This window comes from Ursus arctos, chromosome Y (genome assembly GCF_023065955.2).
Source record: "Ursus arctos isolate Adak ecotype North America chromosome Y, UrsArc2.0, whole genome shotgun sequence".
Lineage (NCBI taxonomy): Eukaryota > Metazoa > Chordata > Mammalia > Carnivora > Ursidae > Ursus > Ursus arctos.
In genome coordinates this window covers 15,969,724-15,993,132 of record NC_079874.1, presented here as the reverse complement: position 1 = coordinate 15,993,132, position 23,409 = coordinate 15,969,724, and the positions used below count along the sequence as shown (strand labels likewise).

Here is a 23,409-nt window from a genome sequence, read left to right as displayed (position 1 = left end):
CTTAAATTTTGTCATTCCCTTTTCCTGAAGTGACGTACCTGCCAGAAATATTTCCATAAGTTCACTGTGAGTCATTTGCATGATGGTTCTACCTGAGTATGTAGCCAAAGTGGGGTCGGCACCATAGGAGAGGAGCAATCGGACAATTTCCAAGTGGTCATTCTCAACTGCATCATGGAGCGGCCTAGGAGGAGATGTGCAGAGCGATTAAAGTGTGTACACATGTTTCTGAAGTTATTTCCTTTAACAATAGGCAAATCTATATTAATCCAAGACCCTAATTCAAGACAAAAGGGAAAACATTCAAGAACATCAAGCAGTGACAGGCTGTATAAAGATTAACTCACAGTGGGGAAAGATTCCATCATAATGGAAATGAAACCAATAGAACAAACCATTGCTATACAGCTTGTACAAATATCTTCTCCATTTGAGGGGGAAAAAAAGCAAAAATAAACTACTGGGACTTCCTAAGAATAAAAAGTGTCTGCACACTGAAGGAAAGTTTCAACAAGAAGATATTTGCAAATGACATTTCTGATACAGGACTAGTATCCAAAATACATAATGAACTTATCAAACTCAACACTCAAGAAACAAATAATCCAGTTTAAAAATGGGCAGAAGACATGAATAGACATTTCTCCACAGAAGACATGCAGATGACTAACACACACAGGCAAAACGCTCAACATCACTCATCATCAGGGGGTTGTTATCAAAACTCCAGTGACACCACGTCACACATGTCAGAATGGCTAAAATTTACAACCCAAGCAACAACAGGTGTTGGCAAGGATGTGGAGGTGGGAAATGCAAACTGGTGCAGCCACACCAGAAAACAGTATGGAGGTTCCTCAGAAAGTTAAAACTAGAGCTGCCCTATGACCCAGCAATTGCACTACTAGGTATCTACCCAAAGAACCCAAAAATACAGATTCAAAGAGATACATGCACACCAATGTTTATAGCAGCATTACCAACAATAGCCAAGTTATGGCAAGAGACCAGATGTCCATCGACTGATGAGTGGCTAAAGAGGAAGTGGTATATAGATATGATGGAATATTACTCAGCCATGAAAAAGAATGAAATTTTACCACTTGTGACGACATGGATGGAGCTAGATAGTATTATGCTAAGAGAAACAAGTCAGTCAGAGAAAGACATACACCACATGAGTTCACTCATTTGTGGAATTTAAGAAACAAACGAGCAAAGGGAAAAAAGAGAGAGAGAGACAAACCAAGAAACAGACTCTTAACTCTAGAGAACACACTGATGTTTACCAGAGGCAAGGGGGGTCGGGGATGGGTGAGACAGGTGATGGGAATGAAGAGTGCACTTACCATGAAGAATACTGAGTAATGTGTGGAAGTGCTGAATCACTAAATTGTACATCTGAAACTAATAAAACACTGTATACTTCAACTAACTGGAATTTAAATAAAAACATAAAAATAAACAAATACTCCACTTATTAAAGAACCAGGGTACAAGCATGAATGATTAGTGTAAACTCTCTTGAAGCTGGACTCCAGCACCTTAAAATAGATCAATGACCAACTATCTGACCCAGAAGCTCTGGAAAAGGAACGAATGGGGCCTAAAGTTAACCTAGACTGAGACTCACTGTGGTGAGTTCCCATGAAGATACACAATCTTTCCCCTAATGTCCACTCAGGATGGAATGTTGCCTGCAGTCCCATCCTGGACAGTTTTGGAAATGTGAGAGACCAAATACATTTCAGTTTTGCTAATTTCAGAAAGGAAAGCCCTGACATTGCCTTCCAGTAGCTCCCATGCATAGAATCACAAAGATACTTTCCAGGTTCCTCAGTTCCTCTGACCAACAAATCATGTTCAAAGACAGGGTAGGGGCCAAGTCTGAAGGTGTGTGTTATGATAGCAGTTCCTACTCAAAACCAACAGTTGCCTTCTGTATTGTCAGTACTTTCCCACTCATATATTAAGCATGCTAACTTAAATAGATTACAGAATCCAGAGTCTTAACCAATGTTATGCATGTGAGCCCTGATATATTTTCAGATGCTTCTGAGCCACATGACCATTATACAACTGGCCAAGATTTCATGCTCTGGTTCTATTAGCCAATTGAGAGAAAGAGAAACACATGCAGAAGTAGGCAAAAGGAGGACTACAAATTGCCTCTAACTGTCCAAGAGGAGTACAAAACTTGAGGTTAGAGGAGAGGCAATGACAAGCATGAGGCTGGAATTGCTGAGAGTCCAGGAATAAAGTGAAGAGAAGGACTTATGGGACCAGCAAGAGCTTCATGGAACAGGAAGCTTTTTCTGTTGCATATAGTGGAAAAACAGCAAAACAATGGCCAACATAATATCCCACTAACTCCTCCCCCCGTCTTAACTGTGTATTTTTTTTATTACTTTTGAGCACTAAGATAGCTTGGTCAAAAAATATTTTAATTTTTTATTTTATTTATTCATGAGAGACAGAGATAGAGAGAGAAGGAAGCAGAGGGAGAAGCAGGCTCCCCGCTGAACAGGAAGCCTAATGACAGACTCAATCCCAGGACCCTGAGATCACAAGCTGAACCAAAGGCAGATGCTTAAGTGACTTGCTTGGTTGAAACTTTTAAAAGAAAAAAAAAATTCGAAGACCAAAACACAGAAAACGACTAAGGGTTTTAAAAGCTAACTGAATATTTTAAAAAAGAAAGAAAAAATAATAAAAGCAACAATAGTAACTTCATCGAGATAAAAATCTTCTGCACAGCAAAGTAAAGTCAACAGAACTAAGAGGCAGCCCACCAAATGGGAGAATATACTTGCAAATGACACTATAGATAAAAGACTGGTATCCAGCGCAACTAATGAATCATCGAACCTTGCATCAAAACCAGGGATGTACTGTATAGTGACTAACATAATGTAATAAAAACAATTGGAAAAAAAAAAGACTGGTATCCAAGATCTACAAAGAACTTCTCAAACTCAACACCCAAATAACAAACAATCCAGTCAACAAATGGGCAGAAGACATGAACAGACACTTTTCCAATGAAGACATACAAATGGCTAACAGACATATGAAAAAGCGTTCAAAATCATTAGCTACCAGGGAAATTCAAACCAAAACCACATTGAGATACCACCTTACTCCAGTTAGAATGGCAAAAATTAAGAAGGCAGGAAATAACAAATGTTGGAGAGGATGTGGAGAAAGGGGATCCCTGTTACACTGCTTGGTGAGAATGCAAACTGGTACAGCCACTTTGGAAAACAGTATGGGGGTTCCTCAAAAAGTTAAAAATAGAGCAATGCACTACTAGGTATTTACCCCCAAAGATACAGACATAGTGAAAAGAAGGGGCAACTGCACCCCAATGTTCATAGCAGCATTGTCCACAACAGCCAAACTGTGGAAGAAGCCAAGATGCCTTTCAACAGATGACTGGATAAGCAAGATGTGGTTCATATACATAATGGAATATTACTCAGCCATCATAAAGGATGAATACCCACCATTTGCACTGACATGGATGGGACTGGAGAGGATTATGCTGAGTGAAATAAGTCAAGCAGAGAAAGACAATTATCATATGGTGTCACTCACCTGTGGAACATAAGGACTAGCGCAGAGGACCACAAGGCAAGGGAGGGAAAAGTGAATGGGAAGAAATCAGAGAGGGAGACAAAACACGAGAGACTCGGCTCCAGAAAACAAACTGAGGTTTACAGAAGGAAGGAGGGTGGAGGATGGGGTAACAAAGTGATGGGTAATAAGGAGGGCATGTGTGGTGTTGAGCACTGGGTGTTATACACAACTAATGATTCATTGAACACTATATCATAAACTAATGATGTACTGTATGTTGGCTAATTGAACATATTTTTTTTTTAAAGAGGAAAAAAAATAAGAAAATCAGAAAGTAGGTACAGCCTAACATTGAAGCCTACCCAATTGTTCTATGAAAACACACAAACACACACCAACTTAGAAGACAGAAATATTCCTACAAGTCTCACTACCTATGGAGTTTACATTAAGCTGAAGAGTTAAAGGCTATAGCCATAACAATTTAGAATACTGGTTTGGAATGACAGGAAAAACAAAATGAGAGTGAAGAACCGCAAACGCATGAAGTCTTAACAAATAATTTCTAAACTACTATTTAAGATGCATGGACTCTGGGGAGCGCCTGGGTGGCACAGTGTTAAGCATCTGCCTTCGGCTCAGGGCGTGATCCCAGCATTATGGGATCGAGCCCCGCATCAGGCTCTTCTGCTGGGAGTCTGCTTCTTCCTCTCCCACTCCCCCTGCTTGTATTCCCTCTCTCGATGGCTGTCTCTCTCTCTGTCGAGTAAATAAATAAAATCTTAAAAAAAAAAAAAAGATGCATGGACTCTGGGAAACAAACTGAGGGCTTCAGAGGGGAGGGAGGAGTGGGGGATTGGGATAAGCCGGTGATGGGTATTAAGGAGGGCACGTATCGCATGGAGCACTGGGTGTTGTACGTAAGTCATGAATCACGGAACTTTACATCAGAAACTAGGGATGTACTGTATGGTGACTAACATAATATAATAAAAAATGTTACAAAAAAATAAAGAAGCCATCGAATAAAAAAAGATGCAAATACACATAACAAAATTAACCATCTAAAAACTTTGTAAGTGTTCAGTTCAGTGGCATCAAGTACATTCACAATGTTCTGCAATCATCCCAATCATCCATCCACAGAAGTTCTTTCATCCTGCAAACTGAAATTCTGTATACCCATAACCGCATTACTCCTCCCATCACCACTGGCAAGGACTATTGTACCTTCATATACAATTTGTCCTTCTGCAACTCGTTTATTTTACTGCGCACATTTTCAAGCATATTTACTTCAAGCACATGTTGTACCATGTGTCAGAATTTCTTTCCTTTTGAAGAATTAGTAGTATTCCATTCACAGGTGTATACCATATTTTGTTTATCCTTGATCCATCAACAGATATTTAGGTATTTTCTATTTCTTTTCTTTCTTTTTTTTTTTTGGTGCAAAATGTGTGGTTTATTAAAGCATGGGGACAATGCTGAAATGAACATGGGGATGCAAACATCTCCTTAATATTGTTCTCAATTCACACACATCTAGAAGTAGGACTGCAGAATTATATGGCAAATCCATTTTTAATTTTTTGAGGAACTACCCTACTGTTTTCCATAATAGCTACTCCATTCCACATTCCCACCAGTAGTACACAAGGTTCTAATTTCTTCATACTGTTGTCAATGCTTTTTATTTTCTAGGTTACTTTTAATAGCAGGGTCATGGGGTTTTACTATAGTTTCGATTTGCATTTCCTTAATAATTAGTGACTTTGAGCTCTTTTCATGTACTTTTTGGCCATTTGCGTATCTTTTTTTTTCTTTTTTTTACATCAGTGTCTACGTTCTTTACACATTTTATGATTGGGTTGTATTTTTGTTATTGAGTTGTAGGAGTTTCCTATATATTCCACATGCTAATTCCTTATTAGATATACAATTTGCAAATAATTTCTCTCATTCTTGTCACACTTGACTCTGTCCTTTGATGAATGAAAATTGATGTAGTCCCTTTCACCTATTTTTTCTTTTATTGTCAGTGCTTTTGATGGAATATCCAAGAAATTGATACCAAATCAAATGTCACACAGGTTCACCCTATGTTTTCTTCTAGTTTCATAGATTTAGGCCTTACATTTAGGTATTTAATCCATCATAAATTAAATCTTTTATGATGGTATAAGGGAAAGGGCCCAAGTTCATTCTTTTGTATGTGGATGTGCAGCTTTCCTAACACTTGTGGTTGAAGAGATGTATATGCCCATGAATGGTCTGAGAACATGTGTAGAAGATCATTTGACCACATATACAATGGTCTATTTCTGGGGTGTCTCTTCTATTCCATTGTACAATACATCTGCCTTTATGCTAGCAAAACACTGCTTTGCTTACAGTAGCTTTGTGACAAATTTTGAAATCAGGAAAAATCAAGACAAGAGACTTTGTTCTTTATCACATGGTTTTCGTTATTTGAGGTCCCTTGAGATTCCATATGAACTTTAGGATGGATTTTTCTACTTATCTGTAAATGTTGAGATTTTGATAAAGACTTTATTAAAACCACACAGCTGAGTGACCTCAACAAGATAGAGGAACTGGAATCCTCAGGCTCTCATTGCCTCATGGAGACAGTGACTTAACATTGTATGGAATAAACTGGCCTTATGAGAACTCCAGGAGACAGTCAGAGGTTGCAGCAATGAAGCTAAGTGTAGTCAAAAAGAGCTGCAATGAAACGGCTAAGAAAATGTGTTGAATTTACATGTGACAGCACCCTCACTCAGCACAATGGAAGTATAGTCAGGAAAAAAAAATCCCAGCTTCTCCCTGGATAAGGAAAGACACGAGTGGAATGTATGTCAAATGTTCTAGGTTTGCAGGGGAGCTATACTGAAGAACTGTTTTCTGTGTGGCTAACTCAGAGCTCTGAACTGAATGGGGCATTCTTTGGATGCTGTATTAGTTATTCAGCCTACCTGAACTGAATAAAGCAGACTGGAATGCTTAAATTGTATTTCTTACAGGCTGGAAAGTACCAGTCAGGATCCTGGCTGATCTGTTTCTGGCGAGGACACTCTTCCTGACTTGGGAGATGGCCAACTTCTTACTGTGTTTTCATGTGATGGAGAGAAAGAAAGAGTCTTTTTTTTTTCCTTTATAAGGCCTCAGTCCTACTGGATTAGAACCATGCCTTTTACGACATCATTTGACATCAGTTACCTCCTAATGGCTTAATCTCCAGGTACAGTCACATTAGGACTTAGGGCTTCAAAATATGACTTTCGGATAGACACAATTCATATCAGAGCCCATACTTTGGAACTGGTAACAAGAAAGCACCTCTTGATAGAGACCAGAGAGCCTGCTTTACCACAGATAGTGAGAGCAAAAGATTATTGGGTCTTGAGAACAGAGGCACCTTCCACTGGGAAACTCCATATACAGTTCAAGAGAACACTTACTCTCAGAAAAGTCTGATAGGGTCCCAGATGCTCTACTTGAGCTGACTGGTGAAGGTCTTTCCTTGTATGAAACCAATCTGAAAAGACTGAGAAAGACGGCTGTTTTTTTTCCAAGCGCCATCAAAAGATCACGAAGAACACGTACACACAAATGGGAAAACATGGCTCACTCAAAAGAATAAAATAATCTCCAGGAAATGGCCCTAAAGAAAAGGCTTAAGAAATTCCTGACAAAGAATTCAAAATACCCATCCCAAAGGTGAACAATCAGCCAAAAGAGAAGGCAGATAATAGAATGAAATCAGGAATGATGCACATGCAAAATGAGAACATAGCAAAAAAGAGAAACTATAAAATAAGAACTAAGCAGAAGCATGGACATGAAAAATATAATAACTGAAAAATTCACTAGAAAAAGGCACGAGAAAGAATCAATGAACACAAAGACAAGCTATTTACATTCTTAAGTCAAAGAAGCAACAGAAATAGTCAGAAAAGTGAACAGAACCTAAGGGACTTACAGGACACCATCAAAGTAATATAAACATTATGGGAGTCCATTGGGATCATTCAACACAACCAGGGGGACTTATGTAGGGGATGCAAGGATGGTTTAAAATTTCAAATCAATCAGTCATCAATGTGGATACACCACATGAGCAAAATGAAGGATGAAAATCAGATCATCCACCTCAAACATCCATTCATGATAAAAACTCTCAACCTCCTGTAGCAAGGAAAACAGAACAAACCTATCAAACCACTGGAAACTACAGCAAAACAAAAAAGCTTGCACATAGAAGGAAACCATAAACAAAACAGAAAGTCAGCCCACTGAATGGAAGAAGATAGATGCAGATGATGCATCCAATAAGGGATTAATACTCAAAATACACGAAGAACTTACATAGTTCAACATAAAGAAGACTAATAATTTGATTGAAAGAAGGACACAGGATCTGAATAGACATTTTTCAAAAGAAGACATCCCAGTGGCCAACAGACACATGAAAACATGCTCAACATCTCTCACCACCAGGGAAATGCAAGTAAATCAACACTACCATGAGATATCACATTACACCTGTCAGAATGGCTAAAATCAACAACACAAGAAATGAAGCGTTAGCCAGGCTATAGAGAAAAACGAACCACTTTCGGTGGGAATGCAGATTAGTACCGCCAGCTAAGGAATTCAAATGAGTTATTTAAGTAAACTGATAGGCTACAAAACACCACAGCAAGACAATTCATTGACATCAACAACAACAAAAAATGCATAATGCAAATGTGACATTAACAGAAACAGAAATCATAAAAAAGGAAGCATACAAATTCTGGACATGAAGAACTCGGTAACTGAAATAGAGAATGCAACAGAAAGCATCAACATCAGAATAGACTTGTGTACTACAGAAGAATCAGTAAAATAGGAGAGGAACTCTGAAATAACCCAGTATGAAGAGATAAACAGTGTAAAGGAAGCCTACTAGATCTATGGACACCACTGAAAAGCCACAATATCCAAATCCCTAGAAATCTGAAAGGGGAGGAGGGGGAGAAGCAGCAGAAAGTTTATTTAAAGAAATAGTGGGTGAGAACTTTCCCAGCCTGGGGAGAGATCTGAAATCCAAATTCATGAAGATATACACTATGCCATTTCTACAGTTCAAATGATCTTTTCCAGGACACTTTATAATAAAACTCTCAAAAATCAAAGACAAAAAAAGATCCTAAAGGCAGCAAGAGAAAATGAGATTGTAATATATGCAGAAATGATTTGACTATCAGCAGATTTCTCAGTACAAACCTTAGTAAGCCAGGAGAAAGCGGGATGATATACTCAAAGTGCTAAAAGAAAAAATACTGCCAACCATAAATACTCTATCTATCAAAATTATCCTTTAGAATTAAAGGATAAATACTTTCCCATATAGAACTAGGAGAATGGTATAAAACCAGAAGTCAGGAATCATAATGATGATTGGACCTGTCTTACAAGAAGTGGAAAGGAGTTTTTCAACCTGAAATCAAAGGCCACCAAACTAGTAACAAAAACTTACAAAAATATATAACACATTGGTAAAGGCTAATACTTAGTCCAATTGAGAAACTCTAATACTGTATATGAGGTGCATTACCTACTTAAATATACTAAAAAAAGGTTAATGCTATCAAAAATAACTGAAGCTAGTATAATTTGTTAACAAATATACAATATGAGAAAGGCAAACTCCAACACTAACTGCAGGATAGGGGCAACAAAAGGACAAGGTTTTTGTATGTCACAAACCATATACATACATATTATGTTGTTGTCAGTGTAAAGAAGACTGTTACAACTCTAAGATATTTTATGCAGGTCTCATGGTAACTGCAAAGCAAAATCTTATTGATACATAAAAGAGGTCATAACATGCCACCACAGAAAATCACCAATTTACAAAAAACACACACACACACACACACACACAACAAAACAACAACAACAACGACAAAAACAACAACAACAAACCACAACAACACCACACATGCTAAGAGAATAAAAAAAGAACAGGAAGTTCCAAACACCCCAAACCAATAAATGGCAATAGTAAGGCATTATGTATCAATAATAAAGGTATTTGAATTGAATTATCCAATACGAAAAGACTGGATGCATTAAATACATGCTGCTAGCAAAAGACTCTTCAGTTCTAAGCACAACAGAGGCTCAAGATGAAAGAATTGAAAAAACACATTCCATGCAATTGGAAACCAAAAGAGATTAGGTACAGCTACGCTTGTATCAGACAAAACAGACTCTTTAAGCCAATAGCTAAGCTGTGACAAAGGAGGTCATTATATAATGATGAGGAGGTTAACTTATCAAGAAGACATAACCATGGTAAATACATATGCACCCAACATTGGAGGAACTAAATAAATGTTAGGCAAATACTAACGGATCTGAAAGGCAAGCAAGGGACTTCAATAGTCCACATTTAGCAATGCCAGGGCATTCAGACAGAAAATCATCAAACAATGTTGGACTTGAGCGATGTTTTAGACAAAGGAGACCTAATGTATGTAAGAATAGACACATTTAGAAAATTCCATCCCAAAGCAGCAGAATATGATCATCTCGAGTGCACATGGAACATTGTGCAGGACAGATCAGATAACAGGACAGAAAACACATCTTACCAAATTTAAAAAGACTCTTATCATGCAAATAGCTTTTCTGACTACAACGGTATGAAACCATAAATCAGGAATAAAAGGAAAACTGGAAAGCCTATAAATATATGGACTTTAGTAATATACTCATGAATCGCTAATGGTTCAGGAAGAAATCAAAAGGAAAACAAAAAACTATGGAACAAATGAGCATGAAAAAAAATACACACACAAAACAAAACACCAAAGGCTAAGGTAGGATGCAAAAGCAATTCTAAAAGGGAGCTTAATAGGCATAAATGAATGCACAAACATGTAAAACTACTGATAAAATCTAACATTACATTTCAAGGAACAAGAATAAGAGGAAGAACTAAGACACAATTACCAGAAAGAGGGAAATAACAAAATATCAGAGAAAAAAATAAATGAAATAGAGACTAGGAAAACCCAACTAAAAAGATAGGCTAACTGAATTTAAATTTAAAAAGAGATGTCAAAGAAAGGGGGGGTACTCAGAAGGGGGAATGAACCATGAGAGCCTATGGACTCTGGGATACAAACTGAGGGCTTCAGAGGGAAGGGGGGGTGGGGGAATGGGATACGCTGTTGATGGGTAGTAAGGAGGGCACGTATTGCATGGTGCACTGGGTGTTATACGCAACTAATGAATAATGTATAGTGATATACATTACTGTGATATACAAATATATATATATATATAAATATATAGTGATATACAAATAATGAATAAAGTAATGAATAATGTAAAGCGAGCTTTACAACAAAAACTAAGGATATACTGTACGGTGACTAACATAACATAATAAAAATATTATTAAAAATAAATTTAAAAAGAAAGAAAAAAGAAAAGATCAACAAAACAAGGATCACAATTTTGAATACACAAAATTTTAGCTACATTAAGAAAAAGAAAGAATACTAAGTAAAAAAAAAAAATCAGAAATGAAGGAGGAAACATTACAATAGATACCCCAGAAATAAGATCATAAGAAACTACTGTACTCAATTATATATAAGCAAATCAGATAACCCAGGACAAATGGAAACCCAGAAAGAAATCCTGGAAACATAAAACTACCAAGACTGACTCAGAGGAAAACAGAAAGTATGAACAGACCAATAACAAATAAGATTTATTCAGCAATCAAACATCTTCCATGTGGCAGAGAGGAAGATGGAAATAGAGTAGGAGGACCCTAAGCTCACCTAGTCCCAGGAACAAAACCAGATAACTATAAAATCATCTAAATACCCAGAATTCAACCTGAAGATGAGAGAGCAAACTCTATAACTGAAGGGAGAGAAGAAGCCACATTAAGGTAAGTAGAAAGTGCAGAGACACGGTTTACGGCAGAAACAGATTGCAGGTGCTTGGAAGGAAGGGAGCCATGGTCACAGACAAGGGTGAGAGAGAGAAGAGCACACCAGGGAGAATACACAAAGAGAACACTTCCCCAAAGTTCCTGGCCAGGAGAACAAGGAGGACTGGATTTCTTGAGTTCTTGCAACCAACAGGGCTTAAAAGCCTGCACTTTTAAAAGTCAGTGGACTTGGCTGGGATAGAGCCCTGAAGGTGCTGTGCTGCTCTTCAAAAGAAAGCAGGCAAACAACCTGGGGACAGACAGCACGGAAACAGCCACCTGAAGGACACATGGGGGCACACAATGAGGAGATTATTCACTCCTGTAAGAGAGCGTTCACCGAGTAGTGTTCACAGAGATGACTCTCCAGGAAGAAAGGAGCTGGCAGGTGCCATCTCCCTTCCCCAACCCTCAGCATAAACATGGAGCTACCTGTGGGGGGCAGCACAGCACCTGCACTGGCTGCCTAACCTGCTTACACCAAGCCCCACACCATGTGCTCTGGTGGTCCTGCCCTCCCTGTCAGTGAAGCTTGCCTCAGGCCCAGCAGTGGGCCCCTCCCCCAAAGACCAGCACAAACCCCTGCCCATACCTCATCTCCCAACCAGAGAGATGTGCAGGGCTTCAGTTCTGGTGGAGGTGGTGTCAGGTCTCATTTTCACAAGCAGAGCAGAGCACACCAAGTTAAAACTCACCACATTCAGGCCAGGGACCAATGACTGCCCACAGCAGGCAAGGAGAGCTTCTGCAGACAAGTGGTGTGAAGGACAGAGCAGCCAAAACACAGCAGCAGAGTGCACGCAGCACACAGGAGGGACACCCCCTGAAGTGACAGGCCCTGGACACTACCTTGTCTTAATAAAGCCATTATTCTCAGGACCAAAAGACACAAAAGGCTTTTCTAATACAGAGAAGAAGAGAGAGACATAGACAAAATGCCAAGACTGAGGAACTCATCCCACATGAAAGAATAAGGTATGGCCATGTTCAGGTAAGTAAGTAAAGCAAATCTGCATGACCTGCCTGATGTAGAACTTAAAGCAACAATCATAGGATACTTGCTGGGCTTGAGAAAGGAAAAGAAGACATCAGGGAGACCCTTGTCACAGAGATAGGAGAATGGAAAAAAAAAAACCAAGCAATCAGAAATTTTTAAAAATGCAATAAATGAGATTAAAAACAGACTTGATGCAATGAACAGCATGCTGAAGAAACAAAGGAAAAAATTAGTGACCTCAAAGACAAAATGATGTAAAATAATGAACTGAACAAAAGAGAGAAAGAAAAATTATGCAACAAGAGAACAGACTTAGGGAACTCAGTGATTCCATCAAATGTAATAACATCTATATCAAAGGAGTCCCCAGAGAAGAAGAGAAAAGTAGGCAGGAAATTTGTTTGGGGAAATCATACCTGCACATGTCCCTAATGTGGGCAAGGAAACACACATCCAGATCCAGGTGGCACAGAGGACTCCAATCAAAATCAACAAAAGCAGACCAACACCAAGGCAATTGTAATAATATTTGGAAAATACAGTGATAGGGAAAAATTCCTAAAAGCTATAAGACAGAAGAGTTCCCTAACTGATAAGGGAAGACCTATATAGGGTTAGCAGATATGTCAACAGAAACTTGGCAGACCAGGAGCCAGTGGCATGAGATAGTCAATATGGAATGGAAAAAAACTGCAGCCAAGAATGTTCTACCCAGCAAAGCTGTCATTCAGATTAGGGAGAGACACAGTTTCCCAGACAAACAAAAATTGAAAGAATTTGTGAGATAGTCAATATGGAATGGAAAAAATCTGCAGCCAAGAATGTTCTACCCAGCAAAGCTGTCATTCAGATTAGGGAGAGACATAGTTTCCCAGACAAACAAAAATTGAAAGAATTTGTGAACACCGAACCAGCCCTGCAAGAAATATGAAAGGGGACTTTTTGAGTGGAATGGAGAAACCAAAAGTGACAAAGACTAGAGGGGAACAGAGAAAATCTCCAGACACAATGACAAAACAAGTAATAAAATGGCACTAAACACATATCTATCATTAATTATTCTGAATGTAATTGAACTAAATGCTCCAATCAAAAGACACAGCATACCAGAATGGGTAAAAAACAAGCAAACAAACAAGAACCATATATATGATGCCTACAAGAGAATCATTTTAGACCTAAAGACACCTGCAGATTGAAAGGGAGGCGATGGAGAAACATCTATCATAGTAATGGACATCAAAAGAAAGCTGGAGTAGAACCACTTATATCAGACAAAATAAACTTTAAAACAAAGACTATAACAACAGACAAAGAAAGACACTACATAATAATAAAAAGGACAATCCAACAAGAGGATTCAACAATTATAAATGTTTATGCACCCAATATATGTTCAAGCAAATAAATAAAGCAGTTAATAGCAAACATAAAGGAACCAATTGATAATAATACAACAACAGCAGGGAAGTTTAACACTCTACTTACAACAATGGATAGTAAATCCCCCACATCAGGCTCCTCTGCTGGGAGCCTGCTTCTTCCTCTCCCACTCTCCCTGCTGGTGTTCCCTCTCTCGCTGGCTGTCTCTCTGTCACATAAATAAATAAAATCTTTAAAAAAAAGAAGAAGAAGATTGATATCATACCATGCATATTTTCAGACCACAACACTATGGAACTTGACATCAACCACAAGAAGAAAGTTAGGGAAGACCACAAATATACCAAGGTTAAAAAACAAACTACTGAAGAATGAATGGGTTAACCAGGAATTGAGAGAAGAAATTGACAAATACAAGGAAAACAAATGAAAACGAAAAGCCCAAAACCTTTGGGATAGTAAAGGTGGTACTAAGAGGAAAGTATATCAAAATAATGAGCCTCCTTCAAGAAGCAAGAAAAATCTCAAATAACCAACCTAACCTCACCTAAAGGAGCTAGGAAAAGAACAAGCAAAATGTAAAGCCAGCAGAAGGACAGAAATAATAAAGATGAGAGCAGAAATAAATTATATAGAAACAAAAGAAGACAACAGAACAGATCAATAATACTAGTAGCTGATTCTTTGGATAAAATCAATAAACCACATAAGCCTCTAGCCAGACCTGAAAAAAAGAAAAGAGAAAGGACCCAAATAAATAAAATCACAAACAGGAGGGGAGAAATAACAACCAAAGCCACAAAAATACAAAAAAAAATTATAAGAGAATGTTATGAAAACTATATGCCAACAAATTTGACAATCTGGAAGAAGTACATAAATTCCCAGAATCGTACAAACTACCAACACTGAAACAGGAAGAAACAGAAAACCTGAACAGACCAATAACAAACAAAGAAATAGTCAGTAATCAAAAAACTCATAACAAACAAAGCCAGGAAATGATGGCTTCACTGCTGAATTCTATCACACATTTAAAGAAGAGTTAATACCTATTCTTCCAAAGCTATTCCATAAGACAGAAATGGAAGGAAAACATCAAATTCATTCAATGATCAATATAGTATTTTACTGGGGGTGCCTGGGTGGCTCAGTCGGTTAAAAGCCTGTCTTCAGCTTGGGTCATGATCTCAGAGTCCTGGGATTGAGCCCCGCATCCAGCTCCCTGCTCAGGGGGGAGCCTGCTTCTCCCTCATTCCATACCGTCCTCCCACTCATGTGTGCTCTTCTTTCAAATAAATAAAATCTTAAAAAAAATACACCCATATGTTACTGACACAAAAACAGATATATAGATCAGTGGAACAGAATAGAGAACCAGGAAATGCATCCTCAACTCTATGGTCAACTAGTCTTCAAGAAAGCAGGAAAGGATACTCAATGGAAAAAAGACTGTCTCTTCAATAAGTGGTGCTGGGAAAACTGCACAGTCACATACAGTAGAATGAAACAGGACCACTTTCTTACACCATACACAAACGCAAACTCAAAATGGATGAGAGATCTAAATGTAAGACAGGAATCCATCAAAATCCTAGAGAAGAACTCAGTCAGTAACCTTTGACCTTGGCTGTAGCAATTTGTTACTAGACACATCCCAGAGGCAAGGGAAACAAAGGCAAAAATGAACTATGCTAAATAAATATAAACTAAATAGGCTAAAAATAACCTTATGCACAGCAAAGGAAACAATCAATAAAAAAAACCATCTACTGAATGGAGAAGATATTTGCAAATGATATGTTCAATGAGGGGTTAATATCCAAAATATACAAAAAAACTAATAATTCCACACCAAGAAAAAAAATAACCCATTATAAATGGGCAGAAGACATGAATACAGAGTTTTGAAAGACGACATCCAAATGGCCAACGGACACATGAAAAGATGCTCAACATCACTCATCATCAGGGAAATAGAAATGAAAACCAGAATGAGGTATCACATCACACCTGTCAGGATGGTTCAAATTAACAACACAGGACATAATACGCTTTGGTGAAGAAGTGGAGAAAGGGGAACCCTCCTGCCCTGTTGGTGGGAATGCAGGCTGGTACAGCCATTGTGGAGAACAACATGGGCGTTCCTCCAAAAGTTAAAAATCAATTACCATATGATCCAGAAATTGCACTACTGTGTATTTACCAAAAGAAAATGAAAAGATATTTGAAAAGATATATGCACCCCTATGTTTACTGCAGCACTTTTTTACAATAGGCAAGATATGGGAACTGAAGTTTCCAGCCATAGGTGGATGAATGTACACACACACACACACACACACACACACACACACACATCCACTGGAATAATACTCAGCCTTGAAAGAGACTGGGATTGTGCCATTTGCAACCAGATGGATGGACCTACAGGGTATCTTGCTAAGTGAATAAGTCAGTCAGAAAAAGACAAATATCATATATGTAATCTAAAATAAAACAAAGCAATAAACAAAAAGAAAACAAATGAAAAAATAAACAAAAAGCAGAATTAGAACTACTAGCACAGAGAACAAATTGATGGCTGCCAGAGGGGAGTGGGAAGATGGGAAAAAGGGGGAAGGGGGGTGGGAGATGACAGCATTTCAGTTATGGAGTGAATAAGTCTCGAGTGAAAGGCACAGTCTGTGATGTGGTAATAGGGATGTTATGAGACAGGTGGTAGCTACACTTGTAGGGAGCATAACATAATGTTTAAACTTGTCCAATCACCATGTTATACACCTGAAACTAATGTAACAACTATGTCAATTACACCCAAAATTTTAAAAAAAGGTACAAATAAATAAATGTGTTAGTCTCCAAACAGAGGCTGCTGTTAGTATAACAACTGAAGAAAAATGTAGCAAAGAATCAATGAAGTTACCATTGTTCATGAAATTATCACATTTTATTAAGACTCTCTACCTGTAGCTTCTTTTGTATTTACTTACGTGAACATGCATATGGACACCGTTTTCACATATTATCATCTCCATCATTATATGGGATAACAAAGGCTATTAGAAAAAGTTTTATTTACTACAGAAATCACATTATGTACCTTCCCCAATAATGGAATGAAACTAAAATCAAGAGTGGAAGGAAAAATGGAAAATTCACAAGTACATGGAAATTGAAACCAAATTTTAAACAATGAATGTATCAAGGAAGCAAACACAGTGGAAACTAAGAAAAAATAGCTCAATACAAATGAAAATGAAAATACAACTGTGAAACTTATAGGATTCAGTGAGACCAAATACTAAGAGGTAAGTAATGGCGGTCAACACACTTGAAAAATCAAAAGATCTCAAACCGACAACAATTTTCTTTTTTATAAACACTATGTATATAATTTTAATAGCCTTGCCTTATCATCACTCTAGTTTTGTGGCATTATTTGTAATTCCTCTTTATTTCTCATATTAGTTGAGTCCTCTTATTTCATAAAATGGATAGTAATGACTCAATTTTCATTTTGTATTTTCATAATTTGAGACTTGTCTGTTTCTTAGTCAAGTTTGTTTAATAAATAAATAAATCATCAGCAGCAATAAAAGTGTCGATTTTGTTAATCTTTCAAAGGACTAACTACTGGGTTTTGTTGATTTTGTCATTTGTTTTTCTACTCCCTATTTTATCTGTGCTATAATCTTTTGTATTTCCTTCCTTCTGCGTCCCACGGGTTCACTTTGTTCATCTTTCTGAGTTCCTTAAGTTTTCAGGTAAGGTGTTGATTTGAGATCACCTTTTCATGTGAGCATTTAGCATTTATAAATACAAGTTTTCCCCTTAGCATAATTGTTGTGTCACGTAAGTGTTGATGTTTTTTTGGTTTGCGTTTATATCCAATTATTTTGTAATTTCCCTTCTGTTTTCTTCTTTGATCCATATTCTTTAGTCTATATTGTTTAATTTCCACAAATTTTCTAATTTTGCTGTTTTGTTTTTGTTACTTATTTCTAACTGCATCCCACTGTGGTCAGAGAAGGTGCTTTCTATGATTTCTATGTTCTTAAATCTAATGAAATTTCATTTGTGGCCTAATATATGGTGTAATGTGGAGAATGTCCTGCGTGCACTTTCAAAAGAAACAGGTGTATTCCACTCTTGTTGAGTAGAGTGTTGTGTATAAGTATGTTAGATCTAATTGGTATATTGTGTCATTGCAGTCTTGCATTTGCTCATTTACCCTCTGCGGGTGCATTATTAAAAGGAGAGTATTGAAGTCCTTTAGTATTTTTGTAGAACTTTTGATTTCTACTTGTAATTTCATCAGTTTTGGTTCATATAATATATTTTGATTTTGTGTTGTTACATGATGATTTGTGTTTATCCTCTTTATTAAACTGTTCTTTCCTTGTCCCTTATAATCATTTCTGCTTTAAAGTATATTTTGTCTAAGACCACACCCACTTCTTTGTCTTCCTATTTACTATTTGCTTGAAATATTTTTTCCATCATCTGATATTATCTATGTTTTTGGATTTAATCTGATTCTTATATATAGAATATAGTTGGATAGAATTTTTTAAGCCCTTTTAATTATCTTCTCATTTTCGTTTTTGAATACAGTTAAGTTACTTTTTGTTGTTACTCTGGGATTACACTTAATATACTAATGCTATAACCATCTAATTTGAATTTATACTATCCTAATGTCATTAACGTAAAAAACTCTGCTCTTATACAGCACAGTCTACAAATGTTTCAGTTATTGATGCCATAGACTTCAATCTTCACACAAAATGTTTTCCAAAACAGACAGTAATAATTGGTTTTGTATAAATTACTTTGTTAAATCATTTACAAAGCAAAAACAAAAGAGCTACAAACCAAAGTTACTATAAAACTAGATTAAAATGGCCCATGTATTTACCTTTAACAAATTTCTATTTCTTTATAAGGTGTTATCATCTAGTGTGTTTCATTTGGACTTGAACGGCTTCTATTAATTATTTTTTGCAGTTTAATTCTACAGTTAACAAAATTCCTGAGCTTTTCTTTATTTCAGAAAGTCCCAATTTTTGAAGGTAGCTTTTCATAGATGTAGGATTCTTGCTTTACAGTTTTTCCTTTAGCACTCTGAATACTTCTACTTCCTGTAAACCTTCCTAGGGAGAATTATGCCGATAACCTTACTGGAGAGCAGTGTATGAGCAGTGTATGGGTCACTTCTCTGTTGCTCCCCATTTCTTTTTTTGTTTTTGGCTCTCAACAATTTCACTGTAATGTCTTAGTGTGAGTCTCTGAATTTAACCTGTTTGGAGCTCACTGAGCTTCTTACTTTGTCTGCATGCCTTCCAACAAATGTGCAAAAGCTTTGAACATAATTTCTGCAAATAATTTGTCTCCTCCCTTCTCTTTTCTTTCTGGAACTCCTATCAGGTATATATTAATCCAACGGATTATATTCAAGAAGTGAAGTAAGTTCTTTTAGCTCTTCTTCTATTTCCTTTGTGTTCTTTAAATTTGATAATTCAGTTGTCCTATTTTCAAGTTTGCTGATTCTTCTGCCTGCTGAAGTCACACTTTGAATGCCTCTGATCAGCTTTCATTTCAGTTACTCCGTTTTTTAGTTCTGCAATTATTTCTTTTTATGTGTCCTATGTCTTTATTGACATTTCAATTTTGTTTGTACATTGTTTTCTCTGTGCATGTTTTCTTTTATCTCTTGGAGCATTGCTAAGTTGTTTTACAATCATTGTCTAGTAGACAGGATTCTTTCTGCTTTTTTTCTCTTTTTTAAAGATTTTATTTACTTGAGGGAGACAGAACGAGAGAGAGCACAAGCAAGGGGAACTGCAGGCAGAGGGAGAAGCAGTTGCACCACAGAGCAGAAAGCCTGACGTGGGGCTTGATCCCCAAACCCTGAGATCATGACCTGAGTTGCAAGCAGATGCTTCATCGACTGAGCCACCCAGGTGTCCCCAGAATTCTTTCTCAAGGACAATATTGTGATTTTTTTCCTTGTTGAAAAGCATACGTATAAATCATATAATGTACTAACCACCTTGTTGGTTTTTTTTTTTAAGTAGCCTATTTATTGCTAGGAATGGACATGAAATATAACAAAGTTCTTTCAGGACTATTCTAGCCTGTGCCTTTCCCCTGGTGTGTATACTGACATCCTAAGTCCACTTGTATATATGGTTGCTTTGGAATGTTGTAGTCTTTAAACAGTTGGTTCCCAAAAGAGAAAAAGACAAAGTTAAGGGGACTATTTGAATCTATTACAGGGGCGCCTGGGTGGTGTAGTCGTTAAGCGTCTGCCTTCGGCTCAGGGCGTGATCCCAGCGTTCTGGGATCGAGCCCCACATCAGGCTCTTCCACTGGGAGCCTGCTTCTTCCTCTCCCACTCCCCCTGCTTGTGTTCCCTTTCTCGCTGGCTGTCTCTCTCTGTCAAATAAATAAATAAAATCTTTTTAAAAAATAATAAATCTATTACGAAGCACTTCAGCCAGACGAAGAGGGTCCAATAGCAACAGCTGCCCACCTTTCTCTGTGACCCTCCATAAAGAGAAGCAGTAATGAGAGCTCAGATTTCTAATATCCGGATAAGTCGACTGATAAGCTGCTCCAAGAACATATGTACATCTGCCTGACACAGGACTGCGCTACTCCTAGAGGACAGATATCTGCTACTGTGCTGAGAGGAAATTGATCAAGATTAACTATTTAAGGTTTCCTGGAAGTGGCAATACAGTGCAAAATGGTTTCAAAGTGGTTATGTTATATCAGGCATATTTTGCCAGTACACCTGCTGTCTAAGAAAGGACTATTTCTGGTGCTTCCTAGTCTGTGAAGTTTCTTCTCATGTCATACACTTTTAAAGTTTTAAGTATGTTTCCAAAATTTCCTACTTAAAGAGGATTTTGCAATCAATGTTTCCACATACCTGAGAATTACTGCCCATGTCCCAACAAGACACTAAGGGTCCACTAACCTGGTTCCATCTTGGGTACTACAGTTGACATCAGCACCATATTTAAGAAGGTGTTGAACAATGCAGAGCCATCCTCCTGCAGAAGCTTCATGCAGAGCAGAGTAGCCAGCATTGTCTTGATGATTCACATCACAAATCTTGTTTTCCAGGCAGTACAACACCAATTCCTGTGCAAAGAAGCAGGGGGAATGCTGTGAGAACTGCACAATGAATCTCATAATGATGACTTCATAGTTTGGTAGTACCCACTTTCAAAGACATTTACCATTAGTCTTGCGAACCCCCTGCAGCTATGGCAGGTAGTGCATACATGTTGGTGAGGGAGCACAAGCATGTGTTTGCTAGAAGCACATCTATTTCCTGAACCGCAGTTAGTGATAACAGAATGGTTGGCATGTCAGAACTACTCAATCCCACATGCAACATCTATCCTGTCTTTGTAGGTATTGCTCCTTCCAACTCATGATAAACCAACTGCTGTCACTGGATTTCATCTGCAAGCAACTGAGCTAACTATAAAATCCTTCCAGAGAATTCTCTCCAGATAACCCGGAAATCTCCAAAACAGACATGTTGACAGAAACAAGACATTGAAGCAACCACCAAAACTATCCCCAAACTAAAAAAGTGCTATTGTTTCAAGAGACTATGTGAATGCATGATAACACGGATATGTCCTGAGTGCAAAACAAGTTATAATAGATCTATGTAGGCTTACAATAAGAACATAATCAAGTACTGAGACCATATAACTTATCACTGACATCAGCCATGTTGGCTAGGGATATGGCAATAACTTTGGTGCAAAGCTGGAACGCCCAGCCCAGTCCCTGATCTGGAGGGGGTTTGTACTCTCAGTTTGTTGCCCTTCCTTGTGCCATCCCCAGCCAGGGTGCCTCCTCACCAGCATCAAGGAGCAGCATCAGTAGTTTCTAAATCCAGACACCCACAAGGACACCAACCTCATAGCCAAGCTGGGCAGCCCGCTGCAGGAGGGTCTCACCAGCGTTCTTATTGACCACAAATCGCTGTCTTTCTGGCAGCATGGGCTGTGACTGGGCAGTCTCTGGAGGGGGACTTGAGTGTAGCAGCCTTTGTAAGATCTCAGAAGGTGGCGGTAATTGTTGCAAAAGATTGAAGGATTTCTGATCCTGGTTGGCTGATGACAGGTAATAGTTGGAACTGGGCTCTTCCTGCTTTGTGACTCCTCCAATGTTCACCTATTACAAAACCAAGGAGCATACACATTTAAGGCTGTCTTCCAGACATGCCTCTTTCCCTCCTACCCAAGTCAAAAATCATAGTGGAAGGCGGCAGCTTTTCCTTTTATTTGGGGGAAGGGAGCGAGTATGGGAGGTGGGGGTTTGGAGGCTAGTTAAGAGAAGTTTTCAGAAGAGGTTTTGTTTTTACCAGTTTGACAGTTCACCAACAAACAGGAGGCATGCCTCCTGGAACAGGAAAGTAACTTTGGGGGAGGAGCCTAGGAAAAGGAAAACTTTGTTTTTGAGAATCAGTCAGCAGATGGACTAGCTGAGAGGGATGAGTGAAGTGCCTGCACAAGCCTGATTCAGAAGGGGATTGTCAAAGTAGTACCCAACAAGTGTCAGGGAGTACCTTGCCATCAGCGTTCTCCACAGAGCAGTCCCCTGGCACTGACAAACCCTGCCTTGTTTTGTGGGAAATCAAATGCTTTGTTTTGCATACTCTTTTCCCAGATGGTTTCTCACTGTTCTTGGTGTATCTCTGCAGCATGGAAGCAGCTTGGTGATCCTTTTCATCTGTGCACAACACATGCGTCTTCTGAGTTTCTTTAATTTTCAGCTTTTTGGAAAGCGACCTTGATGTTGGTATGGTACTTGTACTGACAGATGAAAGGCTCTTTATGGGCAGAGTAGTAGAGCATATAGGAAAGCCTAAGGTGGGGGATGGTGTGCAGGAGAAAGAGATGGGTGAGAAGAAGCTGGTATTACAAATGCAGCCAGCACAGAAAGAAAAACCCATTATTAGCGCTGATTACTGGACTGGCTTTACATTTTAAAGATAAAGGAACTATGTTTCAAAGCATAAAGTGTTTTAACCATCCCACATTCAAATAACAATTAGGTTAACCCATAATCCCAAGCTGGAATTTTTTTTTTCAAATGCCAGGGACAAGGGACCAAATGCTAACCCTTCCTGCTTTCCCACCCAAACTCACTGGACCTGGGTAAAGGACTTTCACACTGACGGCCAGACTGGGTGCTCAGACCTAGCAATCAGATTCAGTCTGAGGCTGGAATGAGAGTGTTGGCAAGCCCCCGGCATCATACTTCCCTTCCTAGTCAGTGATAGGCTTGATAGGCAGTATCACAGGAAGGGAAGCTCCTTCCCTCTCAACCGTGCTCTGCACTGTACATTGTGGAAGAAAATGTGCAGGCTGAAAGGATGTGAGGAAAGACCTCCCTGCCTGCCACA

General features: G+C 38.3%; 1 protein-coding gene across 1 annotated transcript in view; it reads right to left on the bottom strand.

Moving 5' to 3' along the window:
- LOC125281928 (BCL-6 corepressor-like) overlaps window positions 1–23,409 on the bottom strand; it is a 47,068-nt gene that overhangs the window by 5,781 nt on the left and 17,878 nt on the right. The window contains exons 4-7 of the mRNA XM_048217590.2: window positions 22,570–22,868; window positions 21,918–22,175; window positions 20,956–21,122; window positions 39–184 (exon numbers count right to left, since the gene is read on the bottom strand). Of these exons, the coding sequence (XP_048073547.1) occupies window positions 39–184; window positions 20,956–21,122; window positions 21,918–22,175; window positions 22,570–22,868 (870 nt within the window). The remainder of the gene's footprint in view (window positions 1–38; window positions 185–20,955; window positions 21,123–21,917; window positions 22,176–22,569; window positions 22,869–23,409) is intronic.